Source organism: Boleophthalmus pectinirostris, unplaced genomic scaffold (genome assembly GCF_026225935.1).
Source record: "Boleophthalmus pectinirostris isolate CB_2022bp ecotype Guang Dong unplaced genomic scaffold, ASM2622593v1 HiC_scaffold_10, whole genome shotgun sequence".
Classification (NCBI taxonomy): domain Eukaryota; kingdom Metazoa; phylum Chordata; class Actinopteri; order Gobiiformes; family Gobiidae; genus Boleophthalmus; species Boleophthalmus pectinirostris.
The window spans coordinates 35,255,713-35,267,295 of record NW_026570971.1 but is presented as its reverse complement, the minus strand read 5'-3'; the positions used below and the strand labels follow the sequence as shown (position 1 = coordinate 35,267,295).

The 11,583-nt window shown below is 40.0% G+C and overlaps 2 protein-coding genes across 3 annotated transcripts in view; one reads left to right on the top strand and one right to left on the bottom strand.

Annotated features, from left to right (window-relative positions):
- Positions 1 to 3,987, top strand: LOC110159979 (D-aspartate oxidase-like). The gene is made up of 4 exons (XM_055160303.1): positions 1 to 172; positions 1,729 to 1,837; positions 2,949 to 3,125; positions 3,432 to 3,987. Exons 1-4 carry the CDS (start codon positions 1 to 3, stop codon positions 3,985 to 3,987), a joined length of 1,014 nt encoding a protein of 337 aa, XP_055016278.1.
- A 1,724-nt stretch (positions 3,988 to 5,711) lies between these two features.
- Positions 5,712 to 11,583, bottom strand: part of LOC110159980 (SAM and SH3 domain-containing protein 1-like) — a 151,069-nt gene continuing 145,197 nt past the window's right edge. Inside the window, exons 14-18 of one of the 2 annotated variants that reach the window (XR_008633068.1) lie at positions 11,112 to 11,281; positions 10,504 to 10,710; positions 10,013 to 10,163; positions 6,403 to 9,337; positions 5,712 to 6,364 (exon numbers count right to left, since the gene is read on the bottom strand). Coding sequence is in view for 1 of the 2 variants with exons in the window: in XM_055160067.1 (XP_055016042.1) it covers positions 9,177 to 9,337; positions 10,013 to 10,163; positions 10,504 to 10,710; positions 11,112 to 11,281 (689 nt within the window). In the remaining variant the exon portion in view is untranslated. The other variant, XM_055160067.1, reaches the window with a different exon arrangement.

Below are 11,583 nucleotides of genomic sequence, written 5' to 3'. Positions count from 1 at the left end.
ATGAGTCGTGTGAAGGTGGTCGTGGTCGGAGCTGGAGTGATCGGGTTGACCTCTGCTCTTTGTATCGCAGAGTCGCTCCCAAACGTCGTCGTGACGATCATCGCCGAAAACTTTAGTCCCGATACGACGAGCGACGGAGCAGCCGGGATCCTGAGTCCATCCCACTTTCCTGGTAACAAAAACTCAACAACAGAAGCTTTTAAATACAGCAGTTTAGATGCTTAATTGGTCAACGGGGTCTTAGTCGACCAGAATGAATTTTGGTTGACTTAATCCTTTTATTTAGATTGTAAAGATTTCTAAGGGACAGCAGCAGAAAGGAGAAGTGAGTGAACTGAAGATTCTCGGTAAAAAGTCTGATTAAACTCATGGTTCACAAGTAGAATATGTCTTCATATAGACTTTTTTTTAAAACGTTTTGAGCTGCTTTACTTCACAACAGAAGATTGTTTCTTCCTCTCATGCACATAACATAACATACAATCCAAGTCACATGAATCCATGAATATTCACATCTGTACATATTTGTAAAATCACTGTAAATACACTTTTTTAAATCATAAATGAATCACTGTTTTTAATCTCTTTTTATCTCTAACTTATTTTAACCATAACCCATGAAATACTAGATGAATGAAATCACTATATTCAATTCAGTAAGTGTCCATAATGTCTTCATATAGATACACTGTTTCCTAGTACTTTTTCTGCATAAATAGTAGGTTTTGGCATGAACTCCCCTTGCAGGTGTCGTCTTGTGAGTGCACTGTGGGTCAGACACACAGATACACAGAGTTCATGTTTTTTTGTTTTGTTTTGTTATTCTTTTTGTTTTTTTCATTTGGGTTCTGTCTTGTTTTCTAGGAACTATGTTAAATGATTGTACTTCATATTTTATTGTATATTTTTATATAAAATTATCCTTGGGAATTTAAATTAAAACTATAAAGTAATTTCAAATTAATAATATGGAACTGCTAAATGAATATGATAAAAAAAATAATATTGTCATTTTCAAGAATCAAAAGGAGAAACAGCAAACTCTGTCAGCTGGACGAAACACAGTATTTTCCAGCTAATTTGACTAATTATGGTTGAGAAGGAAGCTGTCAAGAGTTTAATCTGTAAATGACCCTGAGGAAAACACTGATCTGTCTTAAATATGACACAAAGTCTTGTCCTCACCTCAGGCACTTTTAAACTTGTGGGTGTGATCTGAATCTGGGTCAGTGCTGATGCCAAGAATCATTTGGGTGGTTCACTGACACTGGGTGCAGTAAAACAGGTAGGTACACTTTACTGTCCCTGTAGGGAAGTTTGCCCTCTGCATTTGACTCATCCTTCAACTCCTCTGGGGCGTCCCAGGAGCAGTGGGCGGGGAGTGACGCGCCCGGAGACCCATCTTCAGATCTTCAGCTAGTCTTGGTCAAGACTCAGCTGGAGGATTTGATCTGTGGTGCATGTTTTGGGTTGATGAGCAGTGGTCTTGCAGTGAAGCATGAGTGCTGAACACTCAGCCGCCCTCACCCAGGTCTTGAGATTTAATGTCATATTGTAGCAAAGAAATCAGCAAAACATCTCAGAAATGTCACGCAGTGCACCTTTATAAGAGCATATGTGTGTGTGCATTCTGTGATGTCTCCAGCAGATGCTGCTGTAGAGTCGCCCTAAAGATGAGCCCAAACACCAGTGAACTCCTCTTATGTTGTTTCTGTTCTTGTGTTTCAGAGATCCCAGTGGAGAGGCAGAGGCGCTGGTTTAAACACTCTTTCCATCACCTTCTGGAGGTCGCTCACTCGGCCGACGCCCCACACGCTGGAGTCATGCTCAGCTCTGGGTACGACTCTAAGAATATATACAATATATACTGTCAATATAATATATACAATATACACTCAATATATACTGTCAATATAATATATACAATATATACTGTCAATATAATATATACAATATATACTGTCAATATAATATATACAATATACACTCAATATATACTGTCAATATAATATATACATATATATACACTCAATATATACTATCTATATAATATATAGAGTGTATAGTGTCAGTGAGAAAAGAGAACGAGAGCAGAGGTTGTTCTCTGCTCAGACACTTAACACAGTTTAGTTTTGGAGTGTGGTGAATGTGTTAAAGTTGACTTTTTGTCTTATTACCCTTTTCTACTGTTGATGTTATGTAATTATATTTTATTATTAGGTGTTTTTCTTGATGATCTCCGTAAAACTATTAACAAAGTTCATTTAAACAAGTCATTTGTTGTTTAACTTTTTGATGATTTTAAACAGTATTTTAAAAGTAATAGTATAAAAGTATTATAAGAAAGTAATCCCCAGGTTAATAGAGTCTAACTATTCTATTTTCTAGTGGTGATAACTTTAGTAGTGTGATATATAACATTAAAACAGTAACTATTCTAATCAGTTACTATTGATTTTTCCTAGCTTAGTTGTGAACACAGTTTTAATGACTTCCTGTTTGCTTTTGTGTTTTTCTCTTCAGGTGTGAGATGTTTAAGCAGGTCTCCTCTGTGTGTGTGTTTGTGTGTGTGTTTTCTCTTCAGGTGTGAGATGTTTAAGCAGGTCTCCTCTGTGTGTGTGTTTTTGTGTGTGTTTTTCTCTTCAGGTGTGAGATGTTTAAGCAGGTCTCCTCTGTGTGTGTGTTTGTGTGTGTTTTTCTCTTCAGGTGTGAGATGTTTAAGCAGGTCTCCTCTGTGTGTGTGTTTTAGTGTGTGTGTTTTCTCTTCAGGTGTGAGATGTTTAAGCAGGTCTCCTCTGTGTGTGTGTTTGTGTGTGTGTTTTCTCTTCAGGTGTGAGATGTTTAAGCAGGTCTCCTCTGTGTGTGTGTTTGTGTGTGTGTTTTTCTCTTCAGGTGTGAGATGTTTAAGCAGGTCTCCTCTGTGTGTGTGTTTGTGTGTGTGTTTTCAGGTGTGAGATCTATAAACAGGTGCCGTCGGTGAAGAGGCCCTTCTGGTCAGACCTGGTGATCGGTTTCAGGGAGATGAGTGTGTCGGAGCTGCAGAGGTTTCCAGAGCACAGCTTTGGGCAGGTCTTCACCACGCTCAAGTGTGAGTGCTCCAGATACCTGCCCTGGATTCAGCACAGGTACACATGTGCTCCTACTGTTACAGGAGACACTGAGTTTAAACAAGACACAGAAGGTTTTTTGTAGTTCTTAGTAATAAACCATAATATTTTACTAACTATATATTTTTTATGAATGCAAGTAGTATAGTGGTTGGGGATAGGGGATAGTTGAAAATGACATTTTCTAAGCACGCAATTGCAATTCTTGTCAAATAAAGTACAATCAAATATGTATCAAAATATGCTGTAGCTGATGTTATCATAAATGGTGTCTGTAAGTTAAACTTTTTCTTTATATAAAAATATCGAATTCTCTTGTTCCAGATTTGTAAAAGCTGGCGGTGTGGTGGAGCAGAGGCGTGTGTCCAGTCTGGAGGAACTCTCTGGTTTTGATCTGATCGTGAACTGCTCCGGACTCGGCTCCAGAACTTTAGCCCAAGACAGTACTGTTTATCCCGTCAGAGGACAGGTCCTTAAAGTATCCGCTCCCTGGATACAACACTTCATCTTTGACGGCGATGGAAAAACCTACATTTACCCAGGCATTGAAAGCGTCACACTGGGAGGGACTAAACAGGAGCAGGACTGGAGGCTGGAAGTAGATGAACAGGATACTACAGGGATTTTAGAAAGATGCAAAAAACTAGAACCATCACTGGAAAATGCCAAAGTTCAGAGTAAATGGGTGGGGTTAAGACCGAGCAGGAAGTGTCCAAGAGTAGAGAGAGAAGTGGTGCAAATGAAAGGTAAAAAGATGAGTGTAGTTCATAATTATGGACATGGAGCTTGTGGAGTGACACTGGCCTGGGGCTGTGCTGTGGACACACTTGGTTTGGTCAAACAGAGTTTACAAGAAATATCTCCAATGGCCAAACTGTGAGGAAAACTCTTTTGAGGCAGTGGGAATAACAGGTGAGCCTCACTGTACTGTACAAAGACAGAACAGATGTGTGAAGTGATATTTTTACTTACAATTATGGTAAAAAGAGATTTGATTTTAATAATGATTTTCTAAGAAAAGCAAGAAATAAACACAGGAATATTCAACAAATGAAGAGCTACAACCTACCCAGGATTAAATGAGGAAATGTCCCTCTCACCTTATCTGTAACACTCCACTTGCAGTTTTTCATATTTTGCAGCACCTGCCAGTGTCTCTGTCATATTTACTTGGGTGTATCATATTCACTGGTGTATAATTCTTTTGCAGATGTGTCCTGCTGGATTTTCCATGTATGAGCGAGTACTCTGTCCACAGAGCAGAGGTTACAGGAGACCTGTGCCAATGTGCACGCTCATATTATTGTGCTGCATCACTTTGTCCCTTTTTAAATATGTATGTTTAAAAATGTACATTTACACAGTTTGTATGGGTGATTTATCACGTGACATGACATCATGTGACTTGTACATTTAAAGCCCACCAACACACTCTTGTGAACGTCACGTGGCCTGATGAAGACACAAGTGGAAACGTGTTGGTGTTTGACATGAAATAAAATCATAGAAAGTATATCAGAGTGCCTCAGATCTCCTTTTTTATACAGGCATATTCAAATCAGGGAATGCACTAATTTAGTGACAAAAACCAAAAACATCACTGCTGCTAACTGTAAGAGAGAGAATACTGCTGTAGACTTTCTGTTTAAGAATGTGAAATGTTGAGGAATCGTTGTGTCAATTATACGGAAAAGAATTTAAATCAGTTTTGTACTGTAAAACTGTGTTGAACTTGTATAAGAGCATGTGTTAATTGTGACAGATTTTATGTATTAGTTTCAAACATTGCCGCATTACTTTTGTAATGTCATTTACTAAAAATAATATTATTAATGCTTTTGAAATGTTTTCTTTCTCACAAAACTATTACAACAACAAATAAAGTCAGATTTGTCCAGTCTGAGGTGGTTTTGGAGTTGTTCTGTAAGTATCAAGTAAGTCTCAATTCAAAAACAGGAAAGTCCAAGTCAAGTCTCGAGTCACTGGTCCATAAGTCCCAGTCAAGTCCAAGTCATCTGCTTTGAGCTTCAAGTCATTTCAAGTCTTTAAACCAAATATGAATTTTACACTAAATTGTACTTAAAAAGTCCAGGTATATTTATATACGAGTATTGATATAAGAGTTGTAAAAATGCAATTTTTTCCTTTTTAAACGTCTTGACAAGATCTTAGTGTGAATCATTACAGTCAAAACAGAAAGAATTCAGATTTAAAAGTTATAAGAGTTATTTTTTCACGTGTCTGAAATGGAAGCATCATGTTCTATGTAGTTTCCTCTATTTTACTGTATATTACTGTAGTACATTTGAGGATATCACAGTACTTCAGCTACATCCAAAGTAAAAACAGAGAAGTGGGAGTATCAACTGAAAGGGAAAAGTATTTTCTTAAAACATATTTTTTTGTCTTCTCAAGTCACAAGACTCAAGTCCGAGTCAAGTTCCAAGTCTTAGTCCATTTTATCAAGTCAAGTCTCAAGTCCTAAAAATAGTCACTCAAGTCTGACTCAAGTCCAAGTCATGACTTGCACGTCCCCACCTCTGCCCTCTAGTGGTCACAAAAAACAAACAAACAAAACGAGACCATCTTTCAGCAATGGGCATTTATTAATTAAGCTCAGCCACAAAAAAGAAACACTGAAAGTTGAATGTGAGAAACAGACGTGTGTTCAGATGAAGACACTGATACACCTGCTACACACACACCTGAACACACCTGAACACACCTGAACACACACTGAAACGTTTATATGAAACATCTGTCTGTAATATTGATCAGCCACAACATTACGACCAACGTAGATCAGGGTTAGACCTGGTTCAGTCCTGGTTTAGTCCCAGATTAAACCTGCTTTGATCCTGGCCAGGGTTAGTCCTGGTTTAGCTCTGGGTTAGTCAAAGGTTTAGCCATAAAATTATGACCAATTTAGATCAGGTTTAGACCTTGTTTAGTCATGGATTAGAACTGGTTTAGATTAATCCTGGTTCAGTCTTGGTTCAGTCCTGGTTCAGTCCTGGGTTAAACCTGCTTTAGTCCTGGTCAGAGTTAGTCCTGGTTTAGAGCTGGACTAACTCCACCTGACCTTTAGTCAGAGGTTTAGCGATAACATTATGACCAACTTTTGTTTGGACTTGCTCTAAACCAGCTCTAAATCAGGTCTAAACTAGGATTAAACCAATTCTTTTGGAGTGTCCCTAGTCTACAGTGGTCAGTATCAATCAGGGGTGGTTTAGTCCTGGTTTAGTCCTGGTTTAGACCTGGTTTAGTTTAGTCCTGGTTTAGTCCTGGTTTAGACCTGGTTTAGTCCTAGTTTAGAGCTGGTTTAGACCTGGTTTAGTCCTGGTTTAGTCCTGGTTTCAGGCCTGGTTTCAGGCCTGGTTTAGACCTGGTTTGGACCTGGTTTAGACCTGGTTTGGACTAGACTAGAGGCCAGGTTTCAGTCAGTTTAGTGTCATAATGTTTTGGCTGATTGGTGTGTGCCTTTTTGCGAAACTGAAATCATCATGAAATCAAAGAATTCTGTTGTGTCCAAAGCTTTAAATGTAATTATTATTGCTTGTGATTGTGAAAATGACCTGCCCACGTCTCTCTGTTCAACTCTTCCAGTTTTAGTGCATTTGAAATGAACTTTTTTCAACAATAATTTGAACATTTTTTAGTCTTTGTGTGCACGGCGCAGCTTTCAGGCACATGATCAAATTCTGTGCAACGTTACTTTAAAAATATACACAAATAAAAGAGGAAATGACACTGTACAATCTGAAAAACATTCACAAACTTATGTACAAAATGCAACTGTGTGAACTCAAGTCAACCCAAAACAACGACGAAGAGAAAGAGCTACTGTCAGTGTCACTGCTGGTTCAGAAACAAAGGACTAGGTAGTTTACAGGTTCTCTAGTCCTGGTTTAGTCCTGGTTTAGTCCTGGTTTAGTCCTGGTTTAGTCCTGGTTTAGTCCTGGTTTAGTCCTGATTTAGTCCTGGTTTAGTCCTGGTTTAGTCATGGTTTAGTCCTGGTTTAGTCCTTGTTTGGTCCTGTTTTAATCTTGTTTTAGTCCTGGTTTGGTCCTGGTTTAATCATAGTTTGGTCCTAGTTTTGTCCTGTTTTGTCCTAGTTTGATCCTCTTTTAATCCTGGTTTGGTTTCGGTTTGGTCCTGGTTTAGTCCTGGTTTAGTCCTGGTTTGGTTCTGGTTTAGTCCTGGTCCTGTATTTTAACTTCCTCTTTAAGGTTATGGGTCATTTTTTTGTGTTGAATTGTTAATTGCTATGGAAACAGTGTTATATTTTCACCTCTGAAACATTTGGATGAGTCTGGTACAGTTTCTGTCCTGATTAAGATCTGGTTTATTCTTTAAATATAATAATAAATATCACAATTATCAATAACTCTGGAATAATTCTTCTGAAAACGTACCTTTATCAGTTTAGGGAATGTAACATTAAAAAGTCAAAGGTGAGTAGAAGTTTTAGTGCTGCTGAAGTCCTGGTTTAGTCCAGATACAGTCTTGGTACAGTCTGTAATATATAACTAGACTTTACCGGGTCCAGTCTCTGTATAGTCCTGGTTTAGTCCTGGTTTAGTTGTAGTCCTCATACTGCGATGGTAGTCCAGGTTAAGACCTGTTTAAGACCTGTTTAAGACCTGTTTAAGACCTGTTTAAGACCTGGTTAAGACCTGGTTTAAGACCTGGTTTAGTCCTGGTTTATTTGTAGTCCTCATACTGCTATGGGGTCCAGGTTCTAACCATTTATACTTCAGTCTTGGTTTGGTTCAGATTGAGTCCTGGTTTAGTCCTGGTTTAGTTGTAGTCCACACTCCAATTGTAGTCCTGTTTATATCCTGATTAAGACCTGGTTTAGTCCTGGTTTAGTTGCAGTCTTCATACTGCAATTGTAGTCCTGTTTAAGTCCTGGTTAAGACCTGGTTAAGACCTGTTTAAGACCTGGTTAAGACCTGGTTAAGACCTGGTTAAGACCTGGTTGAGTCCTGGTTGAGTCCTGGTTGAGTCGTAGTCTTCATACTGCTATGGTAGTCCAGGTTGTAACTATGTATAATTCAGTCTTCGTTTGGTTCAAATTGAGTCCAGGTTAAGTCCTGGTTAAGTATGAGTTGAGTCCTCGTTTAATCCTGGTTTAGGCACGGTTAAGTCTTGGTCTCTTTCCAGGTTTAGATCCAATTTGATCCTATTTCAGTCTTGGTTCAGTCCTCGCTCCGTTCACCTTAGTCCTGGTTTAGTCCTGGTTAAGCCCTGTTTCAGTCCTGTTTCAGTCCTGTTTCAGTCCTGGTCTCTTTTCAGGTTTAGCTCCAGTTTTGGTCCTGATTTAGACCTGGTTTAGTCCTGGTTCAGTCCTGATTTAGTCCTGTTTCAGTCTTAAAGAGAGACCTCAAATGCCATATTGTTTGGAGGTGGTACTTGTTTGTGAAATGATGAGAGTTCAAATAGATTTCAAAACAAAAATCACTACAACTTTAAATAAAACACGCCTTCATGTGAAAACAACATGAACCTCAGTTAAATGTCAGTCCCGTTTAGAAATGTTCAAATGAACAAGTCCAATGAGTTAAAGAGGGAGTATTACACTTGTATGGAGCATTAACTGTAACACATAACATAAATAAGATCACCATATTACCTTTTATGAAAATAATCACCAAAAACAACGTGACATGTTTTAGTTTCACTTTCGTTTTTCATGCTCTGAGCCCCCCTCCCCTTTTGCTCTCATGTAAACACATATGGATGATCCTCTAAAACCTCTTCAGACATGTTTTTGATGAAGGAACAATGGTAGAAACATGGTAGAAAGACAAAAAAATTAAAACAGATTTTTGCATAATACCCCTCTTTTTTTTTTTTTTTTTAACTTCAGTTCTTATTTCTTGTGAACTGGTCCTTTGTCGTCTTCTTTTCCATCAATTCTCAAGCAGTAAAGTCACAAAAGCAACTGCAAACCCCCACAGTAAAACCAAGTAAAACCAACTTGCAAATGAGCCTTGTGAATGATTAAAATCTTGTTCCAAAGTTAAAATCTCTCAGTCCGTGGAGATGGTTTGGGGTTGGGTCGGGTCAGGGGCCGGTCCCCTCTTGGCTCTGGTCGAGGTTTTCATTGCTCTCGTAGCAGCCTGAGTCTCTGGGGGAGTCTCCCATCAGTCCTCGTCTCTGCAGCAGAAGTTTGTCCTGGGGTGGACCTAACCCTGAGGGGCTGCCGCGCTCCGGGTCACTGCTGCCTGTAACGCACAAGAGCGACAGCAGGGGGAGCCGTTACAACACGCAGACTACAGTGAAAGGAAGTCAAAGGTGAGTGTGTTTACAAAGCCACTCAAATCAGATAAGAACTAGAATAATTACATATCCAGGGACTAAACCAGGACTAAACCAGAACTAAACCAGAACTAAACCAGAACTAAACCAGAACTAAAGCAGGTCTAAACCAGAACTAAACCGGGACTAACTCAGGGCTAACCCAGGTCTATCCCAGGTCTAAATCAGGACTAAGCCAGGACTAAACGAAGACCAGGTTTGAGTCATCATTGGGGCAGGGTGTAAAATCTGTATGCATTAGAACTAACCCAGGTCTAACCTAGGCCTAAACCACAGCTAGACCAGGACTAGACCAGGACTAGACCGAGACTAGACCGGGACTAGACCGATACTAGACCAGGACCAGACTGGGACTAAACCAAGACTAAACCAGGTCCAAACCAGGTCCAAACCAGGTCCAAACCAGGTCCAAACCAAGTCTAAACCAGGACTTAAACCAGGACTTAAACCAGGTCCAAACCAGGGCTAAACCAGGTCCAAACCAGGGCTAAACCAGGTCTAAACCAGGTCCAAACCAGGGCTAAACCAAGTCTAAACCAGGTCTAAACCAGGACTTAAACCAAGACTAAACCAGGACTCACCGTCGTACTCCTGCAGTAGTTCCACGGCCGTCAGCAGCACTGCTCTGTGTTGACCGTCTCTGATGTTCAGTTCATCCAGATCCTCCTCCTCCAGAAGTTTAAACGTGTCCAGGTCCTCGTAGCCGTTAAACAGGAAGGTGGGCAGGTGCTCCTAACACACACACAGACAACACACACACACACACACACACACACACACACACAAACACACAAATACATGCATTTAAACAAGACATATTGGGCTTTTTATAATTTACTTTATTTGATTTTAACATTTAATATGACAAAAATAAGCATATGCAGAAACATGCTCAATTTCAAACATAATATGTAACAAAACATAAAGTCATATAGTCACATATTTATTCATTTTTATCTAGGTCAGGTTAGGAAATGCTCGTGCCCCGTACTGTCCAGAGATCATTGAGTACAGTGTTCAGATACAGTAGTAGTAGTAGTAGTAGTAGTCGTAGTAGTAGTTGTTGTTGTACCTTGAGGTTGATCCGTTCCAGCAGCTCTTCCACAGACGTGGGTTTGGGTTGTGGCGCTCTCCTCCTCCTTCGTGTTTTCTTGGGTTTGGGCGCCTCTTCGTTGATCACGTCCACATAAATGAACTTAAACGTGCCCACTTTCCCATTCAGCATGCCCATCCACGTGCCCATCGGAGGCTTACTGATGATGTCGATCACATCTCCACTCTGTTGGAACAAATACACACTTTACAATGGTCTCATCAAGTTATTTTTATAAACTAAACCAGGACTAAACCGGGACTGAACCAGGACTAAACTAGGCCTAACCCAGGACTAAAGCAGGACTAAACCAGGACTGAACCAGGACTAAAACAGGACTGAACCAGGACTAAAACAGAACTGAACCAGGACTAAACCAGGTCTAAACCAGGACTAACCCAGGACTAAAGCAGGACTAAAGCAGGACTAAACCAGGACTGAACCAGGACTAAAACAGGACTAAACCAGGACTAAAACAGGACTGAACCAGGACTAAAACAGGACTGAACCAGGACTAAACCAGGTCTAAACCAGGACTAACCCAGGACTAAAGCAGGACTAAACCAGGACTGAACGAGGGCCTGTACCTTGAGTTTGAGTGAGTCGGAGTCGTAGGGGCTGGGGGTGAAGTCTGTATGAACCAGGGCTCGTCCACAGAAGGGTCCTTTGTACGGGGGCTCCTCTTCCTCTCCATCCTCGCTCTTCACACTCTCTCTGTTACTGTGGGACGAGTCTGTGGTGCCCACCGTCTGCCCGCCTAAAAATACACAAAACAGGTTAATAAGGACCCCAAACAGCACGATGAGGATTTCTTAGGGTTGGCTGATGTCAGGATATTTTTCTCTCATATTAATCATTAATTCATTTTTGTTTTGAGTTTACTTGTCAAACACAATAAAAATGGCAATTTACGGTAAGTATTTAATTCATGAACATAAACAATGTCATTTAAACATTTTTGAGAAACATAATTTAAAGGTGCATTGTGTAACTTGGTGATGGGTCCGTCACATGCTTTTGTCCATGGAGATGTTACTGCTTTGTCTAGAAGAGTGTTTC

Excerpts from the sequence above, each read along its gene's own strand:
- LOC110159979 (XM_055160303.1), top strand. The coding sequence starts at position 1 with ATGAGTCGTGTGAAGGTGGTCGTGGTCGGAGCTGGAGTGATCGGGTTG. Across the intron at positions 173-1,728 it reads GAGTCCATCCCACTTTCCTG|AGATCCCAGTGGAGAGGCAG; the intron begins GTAACAAAAACT and ends CTTGTGTTTCAG. Across the intron at positions 3,126-3,431 it reads CTGCCCTGGATTCAGCACAG|ATTTGTAAAAGCTGGCGGTG; the intron begins GTACACATGTGC and ends CTCTTGTTCCAG.